Source organism: Macrotis lagotis, chromosome 1 (genome assembly GCF_037893015.1).
Source record: "Macrotis lagotis isolate mMagLag1 chromosome 1, bilby.v1.9.chrom.fasta, whole genome shotgun sequence".
Classification (NCBI taxonomy): Eukaryota; Metazoa; Chordata; class Mammalia; order Peramelemorphia; family Peramelidae; genus Macrotis; species Macrotis lagotis.
The window spans coordinates 490,512,112-490,528,190 of record NC_133658.1 but is presented as its reverse complement, the minus strand read 5'-3'; the positions used below and the strand labels follow the sequence as shown (position 1 = coordinate 490,528,190).

The 16,079-nt window shown below is 31.9% G+C and overlaps 1 protein-coding gene across 2 annotated transcripts in view; it reads left to right on the top strand.

Moving 5' to 3' along the window:
• SAMSN1 (SAM domain, SH3 domain and nuclear localization signals 1) overlaps positions 1–15,804 on the top strand; it is a 61,901-nt gene extending 46,097 nt beyond the window's left edge. The window contains exons 6-8 of one of the 2 annotated variants that reach the window (XM_074213821.1): positions 3,042–3,248; positions 8,618–8,768; positions 14,781–15,804. In XM_074213821.1, the coding sequence (XP_074069922.1) occupies positions 3,042–3,248; positions 8,618–8,768; positions 14,781–14,971 (549 nt within the window). In that variant the 3' untranslated portion in view covers positions 14,972–15,804. Of the gene's footprint in view, positions 1–3,041; positions 3,249–8,617; positions 8,807–14,780 lie in introns of both variants that reach the window. The other variant, XM_074213822.1, reaches the window with a different exon arrangement.
• Positions 15,805–16,079: the final 275 nt, after the last annotated feature.

The following is a 16,079-nucleotide window of genomic DNA, read 5'->3' as shown; positions in this document are numbered from 1 at the left end:
AAAGGAAGCAATCCAACCGAGAATTAAGTGAGCTTTTAAAGAAATGGGAAGATAAGACAGTTTAGGTATGTGTAGATGGCAGTAACTCCAAGAGAAGAGATGAGGTAATTAGGGATATGTAAATGAGAGGTGGTGGGTCAAAGATTTAACCTTCCAGGCTAAGGCTGGGATCCATTGTTTTGTTGACAGTCTTGTTTTGTGCCTGGGAGCAGGGATTTCTGGAGTCCTAGTCCAGGCAGGGGCAAGGCTCTTTACTAAAAGTTCATGACCTCATCTCCTAACTTGGACAATGTGATAGAGGGAGGGGAGTCAGTGTTAATGTAATGCATATGGTCAGTGGTAGAGAGAACAGATTATTTATAGAACATATTTCTCTTAAAATTTCCCCTACTTCATTAGGAACCCTCATATGAATGACTGAATGTGATGAAGAAGCGACCAATTGAAGAAATTTTAAATGAGGTTTAAAAAAATATTTTGGAAGGACAACTAGGTGGCACAGTGGATAGAGCATCAGTCCTGGAGTTAGTAGGACTTGAAATCAAATCTGGCCTCATGCACTTAATAATTACCTGACTATGTGACCTTGAGCAAGTCACTTGACCCCATTGCCTTGGAAAAAACATTAAAAAATTATTTTAGGGTAGTGTAGTTTTGGGTTCAAATGTGAAGAATTCATATTAAGTACTAACTCTATCCCACATGTATTTAAGGACAAAAGTCTATTTAAGTATTGTGTTTAACAGAAGCTAAGAGAGAGAAAGAGCAAAGGCAGTTGGAAGTCACTGATCCCCTAAGGGGATTAGCAGTAGCAGCAAGAACAGCAAAATCAACCATTATGAAAGGAAAGATAAATTAGAAGCATGAGAGGTAATCTGGGAATGAGCTAGCTTCACAGGAAGATGAGAAATTCAACTGAGTAGAGGCTGAGTTTTTAAAGGGTCACACATGGGGAACCCTATATGTAAGTGTAGTGATGGGAATCAAATAAATTAACCAGTTCTCACCCTAATGACCATTTTAAATATACAAAAAGGTATATTGAAAAGTAGTTTAATATTTCATGCATTTAACTCAAGTAAGAACAATAAAAGAGGTACACAGAGCTAGATAATGTTATATTACTTGCAGTAAGCAAACATATCCTTATGGAGTGAAAATAACCATGCAACTATAGCAGTCAATGTTGGAACATATGCAGAAACAGAACTCATTTTACCTATTCTAACTCTTTTTTTTCCTTCTACTTCCACGACTTCCAAAATGGGTGATAAGATAACCCATTGACATCTATATTTCTATTGCTTTCAGCATTCAGGGAATACCAGCTCACTCATAATATCTTGGGGGAATTTTGAGCATAACATAAAGGGGAAACTAATGACAACTTCTCACCCCCTGGTTGTTTAACGCTTTTTCTCTTTATGTTATGTTTGTTTACTGAAGTAACAAAAATGAGGGAATTAAAATATAGTATTCCATCAAATGTATAATGAATTTTAAGAAATGAATAAATAAATGTAAGCATAGTTCCATCAATTTTCTTTTCACTTATGATGGAATGAACATTACTATGGGTAATTAGAAAACACTGTTGCACACATAAACATTAAAAAAGAGTAAGGAATATAAATTTGTGATTTCCAGGCACCCAACTTAAAGAGAGTGCCATTTTAACAACCAATTCCCAGAACATAAAATTAGATATTGGTTCTAATGAACTGGTAAAAAACTAGCTGAAATCCTGGGTAGGTGGGAGGGCCCTTTGCTCAGAGAGTAGAGATGATATAAAGAGGAAGGATATCTTTTTTTTTTTGCAAGGCAAGGGGGTCAAGTGACTTGCCCAAGGCCACATGGCTAGGTAATTATTAAGTGTCTGAGGCCAGATTTGAACTCAGGTACTCCTGACTCCAAGGCCAGTGCTCTATCCACTGCACCACCTAGCTGCCCCTACTATGCCACCTAGCTGCCCCTAAGAGGAGGGATATCTTAATGAGATGTAGTAACTCAAAGATTTAATCCTTTCAGGCTTGAGCAGGGATCCATTGTTTTGTTGAAGGGCTTGTCCTTGCCAGGAAGAGGCAAGGTACTTTACTAAAAGTTCATTGTCCTCATCTTCATAACTTGAACAATGGCATGGGGATAGGGACTTTGTATTGTCTTGAACAATGTTAAATGTAAGATGTAAGGTCAGTCCAAAGAAAACAGATTAATTATAAATCATATTTCTCTGTCCAATATTTCCTTCACTATGGGTATTTTTGTTATGTATGCAAGGAGATAAATATTAGACATCAGAAGGTGATCAGTAGTAATAAAAGCTGATATATACAATGCCTTGAAGATTTACAAAGCACTTCCATACATTATCTCATCTGACCTTTACAATAGCACTGTGAGATTATTACTGAAAGTATTATCTTTATTTTACAGATGAGAAAACTGAGAGTCAGTGATTTAGATCATAGGAAGATGTGTTAAAACCATTTTAGTTTTCTGCACTGACTGACATTATAGGTAATCAATGAGTCCTAAGTCTTTCTGCCTCATAGGATATGCTTTTATAGGAATTTACTTTTGAAATGAAAAAAAATTCAAAAAATGAATCTTCATTGTTTTCTTTCACTTTATGAAAGAAAAAGCCATTGATATTACTCTACCTCTTACTGTATGCACTGTGCCTTAGTGTATGCACTATGCATACAGACAAACTCACACATAAACACAAAACACATTTATGTACACACACATATTCAAGATTGGTCTTTGTTAATTGCTAGAATAAACATTCTTAAAACAAAACTTTTTCATAGGTCTTGTGGAGTTAAAAAAAAAAGCTATGTTTATTGGATGATACAACCCTGACTATCATCAACTCCCCAAAATTTCCCTTTAGCTCTCTTCCGTCACTGTTGGAAGAGAACTTAGTTCTCTTCCTTCAGATTTCATTTTTATTGCTTCAGTTTCTAATCTAAAGTGAAATAAACTCTGACTCAGAACCAGAGTTATTTATTCTTATTTGAAATTTTATTTACTTCTAGAAAGGAGATATTATAGACATTATCTGCAAAACACCAATGGGCATGTGGACAGGAATGCTGAATAAAAAAGTGGGTAATTTCAAATTTATTTATGTCGATATAATTTTGGAAGAGGAAGCCACACCAAAGAAGATAAAGGCACATCAAAAGAGTGAGAGGACCAAACCACAAACTGTGCAGGAATTGCTAGAAAGAATTCTACTCCAGGTCAGTGTACACATTTTCATTTAATTTTCTTTTTTTATTGGTAATGTGGGGGTTCCTTATCTATAAGTAACTGTTAAATGTAATCAAAATCATGTGATTTAGGTCCCAATTTTAGTTACTGACAAATATAATATCTAAAATCTACAAAAAGCAACTTTTTTTCATTTTCCTAATGATTACATTGCCATGAAAATTCTATTCATGTCAATTCAAACCCCTACTTATAAAAGCATTATAAATTCATACTCTAAATATTGGTTCAATTTGGCAGATATATATATATATATGTATGTGTATATATATATGTGTGTGTGTGTGTATGTGTGCTTATATATATTTATATATAAATTGTATATATATATATGCATATATATAAAGAGAGAGAGAATGATATCATATGATAAAATAGACATTCAAAGGAAAGATAAGTGACTCTTGATGTGATGTTTCTGAGTTAAATATTGATATAATACTAAATGATTCTAGAGGACTTACTGAACATCATAAATACTTAGAATAAAACACAAAATATATAAAGGCAATTGCTATTTAGAATAACTGATATTTCTTGATTAGGTTAAGATTTACAAAACACTTAATACAAGTACATACATAAAATATATATATATATATTGTATATATACTTTATTTCAATTTTTATAGATTGAGATAGATATTTCTTTGATACATCTATATTCTCAATAATATGGGTATTTTCCCCCCAATTTCTAGGTCTTAATCGATCTACTTCTCTATGTAACTCTTCTCTATGTCTTACAGTAAATTCTACAAACAGGGTCCATCAAAAATGTAGGGGACCTTCTCTAGGACTCTTGACATCATATGGAAACAATTGTAATCCCTTCTGTTAACCATTGCTTTATCTATATTTCCAAGTTAATTTCAGAATTCTTGTTTGATAGACATCCATTGAACTTTTTGATAATAAATATAGACATCATTGTATTTTCTATATGTTAGATATATATAAACTTATAACTACCAAATGTGTTTAATATTCAATAATAGCAATTACTAGCCTTTGCAATTGTTTTAACCAGAAATTAGTAAATTTTTCTTGTTGATTTCTTGTGTATTCACCTTTTGTCTTCAAACTTTAATTTTTTAGGTTTACTTAATTTACACAATTTTTCCCTAAAGAGAGAAACTAGCACTGAATTGAGTAAACCTTATACTTTGTTATCTATTGAGCAAAAAGTTACTAAAATTAGAGCAAGTATATGAAAAATGCAGCTCTTAGAATGTGAAATTGATTGAGATCTTAAAACTCATCTGGTCAAATCACTTTATCTTCCAAATGAAGATTGTCCTAATAAACAGTTTGCCTTAGACCACAATGTCTGATTCAAGTTTAGTCTAACCCTCTTTTATTATTCTTTCAGTTATAAAATAAATTCCCTGAAATGACCTTTATTGACCATTCAGGTTCTGGTGATAAATTTTTCTCTTGAAAACTAACTTTTATACTGCTGTTTGAACTACTTTTCTAAATTTGATTCAACTACTTTTTTTTTCTTTTTGAAACTGTGAAGTTCTGTTTATTTTTACATTTTCTCATGTGGGATTTTTCTGATGGTAGCAAATTTATTCCCCGTACTTCCTTTTACTTATTATGAAATTATAAAGCAAATAATAGTAAGAAATTAAAGGAAGTTAATGTACAGAAACTTCATATTATCATTATATCCCCAAATTCTAATGTAAGAGCTTAAATATTATATACTTAAAAAATTCTTCTGAATTAAATAAAACATAAATTAATCTAATAATTATTACTTACATATATATAGTATACTGTGTTTTACAAAGTTATTGCTTCAGTTCTTGAAGGTAGGTAGTCCAAGTAATTTTGGAAATGGTAAAAATTGACTCAGTTAAAAGAGGCAGAGAGAAAGCTAAACTTATGGCCTTTATCATAAGCATTTCTCTGAAGAGAATTTTTAAAGCATCTACTCTTACCCATTTTGTGCTTCAAAAGTAAGACGGCATTAATCTCAAGGAATTCTTATCCTAATAAGTTATTAAACTCATGCTCTTTCCCAGTAACAATGGCTGTATTATTTATTTGATTACTGTTACCAGAACAAGAGTAATAGGTGGAGGGGTAGCTAGGTGGCACAGTGGATAAAGCACTAGGCCTGGAGTCAGGAGGACCTGAGTTCAAATCCAGCCTCAGCTACTTAATAATTACCTAGTTGTGTGACCTTGGACAAGTCATTTAATCCCATTGCCTTCTACCCCGCCCCCCCAAAAAATAATAGATAGAAAGGAGAAGTGAGAAAGGGAAGGAAAATAAATGAAAGCAGGTGGCAAAAATGTCCACATAAACCCTGATTTCCCAGTGAATAGTTGGATGGTTCGTGGAAGGTGGTTGGTTGGAAGTATAGTCTAAGATGTAAGACCAACCAGCTAAGCATAAAGTTTTAGGTAAAATTTCATTCACTCATTCACTGTTCTACCAGAAGGTAGAGTCCAAAAATTAAACGGAGAGAGAAAGAGAGCTAGAGAGAGAGAGAGAGAGAGTGCTAGAGAGAGAGAGAGAGAGAGAGAGAGAGAGAGAGAGAGAGAATGAGAGAGCGAGAAAGGAAGGGAGGGAGAAAGTACATTGTGTACAATACTGGAATCACATGGTTGAGTCACATATACCTGGTTTTTTTATTAAAAACTTGCTCTCATTCCAGGTCAGTACTGATACTTTTATTCTCATTTTTCCTTATTCCACCTTTTCTCTCCTTTTTTATTTCTCTGTTGCTTACAAACATATTTAGCTTCCATTGTTTTGGGTTTTTTTAGGTTTTTGCAAGGCAATAGGGTTAAGTGGCTTACCCAAGGCCACACAGCTAGGTAATTGTTAAGTGTTGGAGGCTGGATTTGAACTCAGGTACTCCTGATGCCAGGGCCGGTTCTCTATCCACTGCACCACCTAGCCATCCCAGCTTCCATTATTTTTAAGGAAATAATGACCAGTTACCTTTTTAATCTAGTTATGTTGCTGTTGTTCAGGAAAGTGCCATATTAAAAGGACTTTTAAATAAAATTCCCCTAGTTGAAGCTTCTTTAACAATGAAAGTTATTATTGGATAAACTACTAGAAAAATCATCCTCACATAAGGAAGTATAATTCTGATTGAGTTCAGTCTTTATTTTAATTAATTTCCCATTTGAGAAATGAATATTTCTCCTATGTTGAAGAATTATTGTAGTAGGATTTTTCTCTTTCCTACTTTCTCATCCAGAAGCCAGCCAGTGTGAAAAATCTCTTTTAAACATTTACCCAGACTAAGATCTATTCAGACAGTAAAAGAAATTCTAAGTTTGGGCTAATAAGTATATTTCTACTCATTGAGTTGGTTCAAAAACTTCTGGGAAAATGTTGATTCTTCCTATTGTCCTAAAAAGTTATATGGAGATTGATATCTCTGACAAAGATTTGGGTGAGCTAAACCAAAAATCTCAAGACCCTTATTTTGATATAACCTAACTCCCATTATATTAACCAGTCATATTCTTCAAAGGGCATAAAAACTGTGAGTCCACTGATATTGAGGGACTTTAGACTAAGAAAGGCAGTCAAATAACCATGTTTTTATTAATAATATGTTGACCTTATTAATAAAATCATTAAATTACCCAGAAATTATGCTTGTTGAACCTTTTTAATCACCACACTCAAGAAGATCTAGTCTTCTGCTGTTTGGAAGCAGAGTTTAGTCCTATTTAAACAAGGTATATTTATTAGATTGAAACTTAGCTTCTTTATTGCTCTTACTAATTTCTTGCCTAGAAGGGAAGGTCACAGGCTTATTCTAATCATCAAATAGTTTATAATAAAAACATATCAAAGGTTCCAATTTTTGTCTAATTAGTCAATAAGGCAGTCAACAAGCATTTATTAAATGCCTATCACCATGCTATTTATAATTCAACAAATTCAAATTGAATAAAATATTCTTTCCTATTAATATTCAAATAGAAATGAAATGGAAAGAGAGAGTAAATTTTACACTTAGTTCCCTAAACCAAGAAAAATTCTTCATATAGATAAACTTGCAAATGTAAAAATCTTCCATGATTAATCTTATACTGGACTTTTCCCTCCATGTTGAACAAAAATAGAAAAATAAATTGACACTTTCTAATATTAAATTTCATGTATTTACTATTTAAATTAAATAACAGGCATAAATAGTTAAAATATTTATTTTAGATATCATCTTTTCACTCTTTTTCTGTTCTCTTGAATTTTTAGCTCTCTTTTTAAATAAAGTTTGTCTACCAGAGCTTGTAAATATCATTCTCACTTATAGATTTTTCAGATACTATTAATGTCTCTTAAAAGAAAATTCTTCTAATATAACAGAAAATTCTTAAATTCTTTAAGCTCATTCAAATACAAGCTGAGAGTTTACTAATTATTACTAAAAGAGGCCAACCTCACCCCTTATCTCAATGATATTTGCAATATATTTAATGAATTTATGCATATTTTGTTTGTTTTCTTTGCAATATATAATTGTTTCTAATAAGTCTACTGGCATCTACCATCTCTGCCATTTCCCTTTGATCATAAAATACTCCTTGTGTCATAGATGGTCGGGGGGGGGGAGTTATAAAATCTCTTTTGGTACAAAAAATATAGAATCAAATTCTTTAGCCTAGCATTCATATTATTAACTTTAAACAATCCTTGATCTGAAAGAGTGATATCCAAAATGAGGTAATTGAGTTTATCCCTTGGGAAACTATACAGATCATAAAATGAGATGTTTTCACCTCAACTCTCTTATAAAATGAAATCTACAAATGGAACATTCACATAAAAAGAATGAAAAGCAAATAGACATCTTTCTTACTGAGGCCATGGATCTTTATCTGACTTTGGAAAATGAAGCTATGAGACCACTAGAGAGCTATAACCAAGAATCTCAGAACTTAGGACAGTTCTGGCACATAGTAGGTACTAAATAAATGTTCATTGAAGTGAACTGAAAATTTAAGTCCCTAGAAAGACTTCATTAGTCCTGTAGCTCACTCCCTTTCCTTTAACTTCCACTAGACCATTTTTTCTACCTAATGATCCTCTTCTGGAGTTGACTTTCTTCCACTACCCTTCTAGAGGTAGGAACAAACATAATACTTTGAGGTTCTGGAATAAGTTGAGGAGGAAAAACACTCTTTTGGATGTCAGTTTTATGACTCTTACCAAACTCCAATAAATCATTTTTTATATAACCTATAATCAGATTCTGCAGGTTCTAGGATGTTAAAAGCTATGTCTCTTTATAATTGAAGTGTGCACATATGCAGAAGTGTAAACATTTAGTTAAATTATTACTTTTTTGATCTAGGAATATACTTCAACACTTTTACTAAATGGTTATGAGACACTGGAAGATTTAAAAGATCTAAAGGAAAGTCATTTGATTGAACTGAACATTGAAAACCCAGAAGACAGGATGAGGTTGCTATCAGCAGTTGAAAACCTATTTGATGATGACAGTAAGTTTCATTTAACTGAAAAAGATAATCATTTCAAGGTAAATGAGGAAATTATTACACATAAAGTCATAATTATCTTCACAAGAATATTACACATTAATCTTTCCCCTAAAATCCAAACATAAAAAGACATTTCATAGCAAAAATCACTGTGTCTTTGCTGATATATCACTAATTCATTATACCCTAAAACTTATTACCATTATACTTCTATCTGTGTCCCATATATACACATATATATAATATATACATATTTACCTATTTGAGTCCATTGATAACCTTAGGGCAGGGCAAGGGAGGAGGGAAGAAAAATAATAAATTTGCATAATAACATTATTATATATTTAAAAGGAATAGCAATTTGTATACAATTGATATTTTTACATGCAATAACTTTTTATTATATTATGTTTTGGAAATGCTTGTTTTTTCATATATTAAAAATAAAATTAAATAATACAGTTTAAGAAATAATCAGAATATAGTTTCCTTCTACTTTGGGATGTTTTTCAAATGCTGATCTGTCTTTTCACAACTAAATAATATACACATCAGAAATTAAATTTTATGATAACTTTATTCACAGTGGTATAGAAATGAGTACAAATGAGATCTTCTTTTCTAACTTGTCCAACAATGGTTCACAAACATGTCTTGTGCTTAAATCACCTCCATACCTTTGCTCATTTTTCCATGGACTTTTTCCTTTTGTTTTTAACTTGCTAAATTTCTATCCATCCTTTAAAATCCAACTCGAAACCTTCCATTATAAAACTCTTACTTGGTAATGAACTTCTACCTGAAACCTTACATAATTCTTTATGTTGGACTTCTGTAACACACATCTCATGTAAAAGTATATTTTATGCCTTTCTATGTTGGTATCTTATTTCTCCTAAAATTCCTCAGTGGTAGAGGCTATTATCTCAACTTTGTATCTCCCTCAGAATCTAACAGGGAGCTTAATATATACATATTAAATTGAATTAATTGCTATAACAGTGTTCACCTAAATACACTACTGTAATATGAATTACTTGAAGTTTTATAATGATAACTCTTGTGCAAAATAATATATTCAATATAATCAGTTTTCTTTCCACTATTCCCTTCATTCTTCATGTAGTTTCTATTTTGATTCCTGAACAAGGATTCTGTTTATAGTAAATAACAGCAATGTATCTCCTTCTAAAATATAGTGACTATCTATGTCTGAAAATAGGAAATTCCAACTTTCATTGATTTATAAAGTCCTAAATAATTGCTTTGAGAAGTCAGTAAAAAGAAGTCTAACACTTATTATTAAATATATACTATCTCTATGAATTGGTATATGAATATACTAATATACATGAAATCAAGCTTAAAGAGGAAAAATAAAGCAAAAAATCAGATGTAACTCCTATTTATGGTCAAAATATAAGCCAATGAGCTAACATTTCTTTGACATTTATCAGATAATCTGGAGTCTTAGAATATGCATGTCAAAAAGTATGTTATATATATTAGACCATTCCTATAAAATATCATTTGTCTTATATAAAATTGTACTTTGCTTAAGAAATAAAGAATAACTTTCATTTGCTGATAAGATGCTGAGATTTGATGATTGTACTCTATGTAACAGTAGTTTATTTTTATCTATTATTTTACTGTATATATATCTTCTGCTACTATGCTAAAGTTTAAATATACACTGTCAGTGTGACTAGTGATAAGGGTCCTGAATATATGACTGCATAAAATTGAGAAGACATTTTTAAAGCTAAAAATAAAGAATTTGGGGAAGCATGGCTCAAAATTTTGCTTATTTATTTTATCTGACAGTTGAGTAATACTTACTGAACATACGTCTTTTGTTGTTGGTTAAGTTCATCTTTGGTTCATTCAAAACAAAGAACTGAAAAGCCTTCTTTTTAGCCTTAACGATAATAGTAGAAGCTTTCAGAAAGGGTAGAAAAATATTTCATTAATGATCTCAGCTAAGATGACTAGCAAGGAAGATGATTATGGTGTGTGTGTGTGTGTGTGTGTGTGTGTGTGTGTGTGTGTGTGTGTGTGTATGCATGTATGGTAGAATAAAGGGAAATTTGAGATTCAGAATAATCCGTTTTTCTTATCCTACTCAGCTAAAATAAATAAACCTCTCCTTCACTTTAACTTTGAGCATGTAAGCAGGATGAACACTTTGGGGGGGTGTTATTGCTTGGCAGGTAGAACTGATGATTATATATTAGTTGATAAGAGCATTTAACATGGTGTTAGAGCTGATTGCAGGATAGAGTTACAAGAGAGGAAGACTTCTGTCAGCTTCCTGGAGAAAGGATTAACTGTGTGAAATTCTGAATTTTGCTCCAGTATTGAATAATATTAACACATTTTATTCATTGTCTATCTCATCAAGGAAGCTAGGAAAGGTCAAAAAAGAATTTGAGCATTAAATGATGCTCAAAATTTAGTAGAGATCTGGTTTATTTTATATTACTCACTAATACCAGTTTTTCATTTAAACTGGTGAATGATTCACTTGCTTTGATAGCACTAAAAGCATCTCATAAATATCCTTGTCATTTTATAATTAGGGCTATTTTCAGGCAATATGATGTGGCAGGAAAAAAAGAGCTACACTTAGAGGCAGGAGATCTAAGTTTAAGTTCTAGTTTTTTCACTTATTGATTATGTGATCAAAGATAATCCATTCACTCAGCATTTATTTAGCATTAGGTGGATCAGTGGATAGAGTACCAGGCTTGAAGTCAGGAAGACTCTTCCTGAATTCAAATCTAGCCTCAGGTACTTACTAGTTGTATGACCTTGGTCTAGTCACTCAACCCTGTTTACCCCAGTTTCATCATCTGTTAAATGAGCTGGAGAAGAAGAAAATAGCAAACTCTCCACTATTTTTGCCAAGAAAACTCCAAATGGGGTCACAGAAGTCCTTCCTGTAGGAATAACAATATTTGCCATGTTTTATGCTGAGCATTAGGAATACAAAGAAAATGCAAAAATGATCTTAACTTTAAGGAGCTTACATTCTAATGGGGTAGACAATGTGCATAAATAGACATATGCAAGACAAATCAAAAGTCATATTACCCAGGATTTTCTGAGAATGCCCAGTTTTCCTTACATGAAACCTGTTGCGGGTTTTTCCTTACGGGTTTGGTAACCTTCTTTGATTGACTGCCTGCCTCTGGGGAACTCACTGCCACCAATTCAGTTCATAGTTTTCAATATTTGATATCTGGGATCATTATCTTCCACACAAATCAATAAGAGTGACTGAGTCTAGTAGAAAAGGGAATGACTCAGGTTCTCTAGTTTTAGAGATGCAGACATGTAATACTTCCCCACCCCTCATAGTGGTATGAGATGCAACATTAGACAAACTGGGCATGGTCAAAAGACTCCTCAATGATGTGCCTGAGTTAGGAGAATTGGGTACCCAGAGAAGCCCAAGATACAAAGTAACCTTAGAGGGGAAGAATATATGTAGTTTCTGGGGACCAAGAAGAGGGATATTTGAGTAGAGTCAAGACTCTAAGCCAGGGATTCTAAGAGGCAGAGAGTCCATTCTAGGAATGGAAGACCTTTAATACAAAGTCACAAAAATCAGAAATGGATTACAAGGAAAAGTCAATAGGTCAATATAACTGGACTATAGAATGTGAGAAGCAGAGTAATATGAAAGAAGACTGGAAAGAATGTTAAGATTATTAAAAAAACAAAGTTCATATTTGATCCTAGACATGATAGAATAATTGGAGTGGGGATATGACATGGTTAGGTGTATGGTTTAGAAAAAAAATTCACTTTGGCAAACTGTTGGGAGGATAAATAGGGAAATGGAGGGACTTGAAACAGGAAACCTTTACCTCTCTGAATATGCCCTCTGATGGTCCAATATATAATATATATTTATTTATTACATATACACAAGAATGCATATATATATATATATATAAATATACACATATACTTATAAGTATATGCATAAACTTGAAATTCTACACCAGTGGCAGGGTTGTTTACCAAAAGGTACCTATGATTTCCCACTCAAGATTTTATGGGTATGCTCTGAAGACTTGTAAGGAGTGGTGTTTCTTTCACTGTAGTCTCTATTGGCCTGCTTTCTCCAAATATGTGTGCAAGTATATGTGTTGTTGTTTAGTTATGAACTCATATATTTACATATATATGTACGTGTATGTGTATATACAAATACAAATACATAGAGAATTCATTATCTTTATATAATTTTATACAATTTTAAAAAGTTAAATCTAAACCTTAAAGCATACAAAAACTAATTTCCTTTGGAAACAGTTTCCTTAACAAAATTGGAAGTCTTCTAAGTTTTTTATTTTAAGGACCTGGCATAATGCTTTATATAGAAGAAATATTCAATATATGCTTTAATTAATTTTAGAATTTTAGTAGATGTTAGGAAAAAATTAGATTTTTGAAATTTTAGTTGATATTTTTTCAAAGTACAACTGTCTATACATTATTAAAAAGAAAAATTTTCAATATTCATATGTAACTAGGGGACTTTGAATTACATTGGTTAAATTTTCTTATATTCATTATATATCTGCTTCTGTTATATAGTGTATGCTGCTATTGTTGGTAAGGAACAGTGTCCAGCACAGGTAGCCAGAATAAAAATATAGAGAAAACTTTGGACAGAATCATGTGAAACCATCACTTTTCCTGGAAAAATCTCCTAAAGCACATGTCTTAAAATTGGTAGTGACATGTATAGCTACCAAGTACTGGACACTAATGTGAGGGAAAGATTTTGGGAAAGAAAACTCAAAATTTGACCTAAAAGATATTACATAACAACACTATGTTCAAGGGCAGCTAGGGTGGTGCAGTGAATAGTGCACTGGTTCTGGAGTCCAGAGGACCTGAGTTCAAATCCAGCCTCAGACACTTAATAATTACCTGACTGTGTGGCCTTGGGCAAGTCACTTAACCCCATTGCCTTGCAAAAATTTTAAAAAAAACAATGCCACATTCAACTTACATTTTCTTATTGTATAAACTTGAAGAGATTCTCTCCATTGTGGCATAAAGGCAAAAGAAACAAACTTTCCTAGAATTGCTTGATTCTGAGTGATAATTGTGAGAAGTATATGTAATCTTTCAATTTTAGAAGATATTATTTTTAAAACTCCTGCTATTTTAAAGTTTTTGTACCATATATATGCTTTTGAGCTAAAGAATTAACAATAGAATTTTTGTCAAGGTTCAGTAAAATTACAAATGCCTTTCTCTGGTGGTATGCAGAGGCATTTGGATAAGCAATTAATTGCAATGTATATAATCTGCTTTCTTTGACTTAAGGGGCTACCTTGTTGGATTTGAAGTCAGGAAGACTCAGATTCAAATTTGACCTCTAGCATTATACTGGTCAAGTCATTTAATCTTTCTGCATGTCACTTTCCTCATCTGCAAAATAAAAACAACAATAATACTTGTAGTAACTGTTTTATAAAGTTGTTAAATGAGTTAGGACATTGAAAGCTCTTTGATAACATCTATTTACATAGAGTTTTACTGTTTTGTAATAATGAAAAACAAAATCCCAAATAATACTCATATAGTTTGTATCATATTCAGGATTGTAAATGTGTGAACAAGGACAAAAATCTGTCCTTTTTTTATAGAAAAACCTTCTCACAGTTTGGTCTCAAACATTTTTATTGTGTTAATTAAATGCATTGTTTGATTCCTATAATTTCCCCTCTTTTTTTTTTAGATTTTTGCAAGTCAATGGGGTTAAGTGGCTTGCCCAAGGCCACACAGCTAGGTAATTATTAAGTGTCTGAGGTTGGATTTGAACTCAGGTACTCCTGACTCCAGGGCTGGTACTCTATCCACTGGGCCACCTAGCTACCTCTAATTTCCCTTTTTAATAGTGTTAAAATAAATAATGATCACTCATCCTTGAGTTCCACCAAAGGCTCACCATTGTCTAATTCTTGTCTTCTCTTCTATTTACAGCTTTAGAAGAAGAAAGTGAACCTGTATCCCTATCTTTAAAACCAGATATCACTTTTAAAAGTAATGACTGTCCAAGAGATTCTGGTTGTTATATCTCATCTGAAAGTTCAGATAATAGCAAAGAAGACCTGGAATCTGAAAATCTGTCTAACATGGTGGAAAAAATTACTATCACAGAGCCAAATGATTGAGCCTATGTTTTTCAACATTATAAGCAGATTCAAAGATGAGACTAGTAGTCAGCTAGTCAAGATGGAAATGCAATAGTGGAATTGCAACATTTTTATATTTAATAATTCTTGATGGCACACAGATTTGCTTGTCTTTATGTTTCAAAATTCTTATTTCAAAATTTTCATTGTTAAATTATTTGAACATAATATTTGGAAGAACAAATAAGACAAAAATATGTGTTTGTAAAAAACCTTCTGAAACGAAAAAGCTATTGTCCTTTATGCATTCCTAATTGTTGTAAATAATGTATTTATTATTTTAAATGCTAAATGTTAATAACTCATTTCATTCTCTTCATGTCCCTAATTTACATGAAACTTAGAAGCATTGAAAGTTCATCACTTAATATTTGACCCTTAAGAAAAAGCAGCACAACCTCCATGCCTACTTGTTAGAAATTTGTGTGAGCAATTAGAATGATGAATAGCTGTGTCTCAGAAAACTGTCCATTAACTTAACTATTATCTCTTGTCAATATCTCCCCTTTCCCTACCCCTACCTCAAGCAAGTTGTTAAAGCATTTTATCAGGTGTGGTTTATATTTTTAAATGATTTTTAGTGTTTTTTAATGGTTAAATATTTAACATTATTTTTTAAAAAGAACTAAAAGAGGTCTTGTGAGCATTTAATAGAATACTTTATAATGTAAATACCATTTATTTTGCCCTAAAATATTTACATTATGTACTTTTGTCTCAAAATGTCTTAATGCTGATAATAAATAGAACTTTGTAGTGCTTTCCTAGCTGTGTTCTTTATAAAAGGCTGTATAATGTTTTGAGACATGCAGAGAGATTTTTTTATAGTAATATGAGTGTGAAATCAATTTAGTGATTGTTTTCTGTCATGCATTCTTATTTCTACTTTAATATCTAAGCTATTGTGTTTATCCTATAAGAAGATTCCACAAGACTTCCTTCAACATTTAGTAGAAAGTTTTATATATATATATATAATATATATATATATACATCTATATATGTATATAGATATAGATATAGATATATCAAAATAAGACCTTTGAAAAGGTCTATATTGATCAAGGTTCTTCAAATGAAAAAAAAT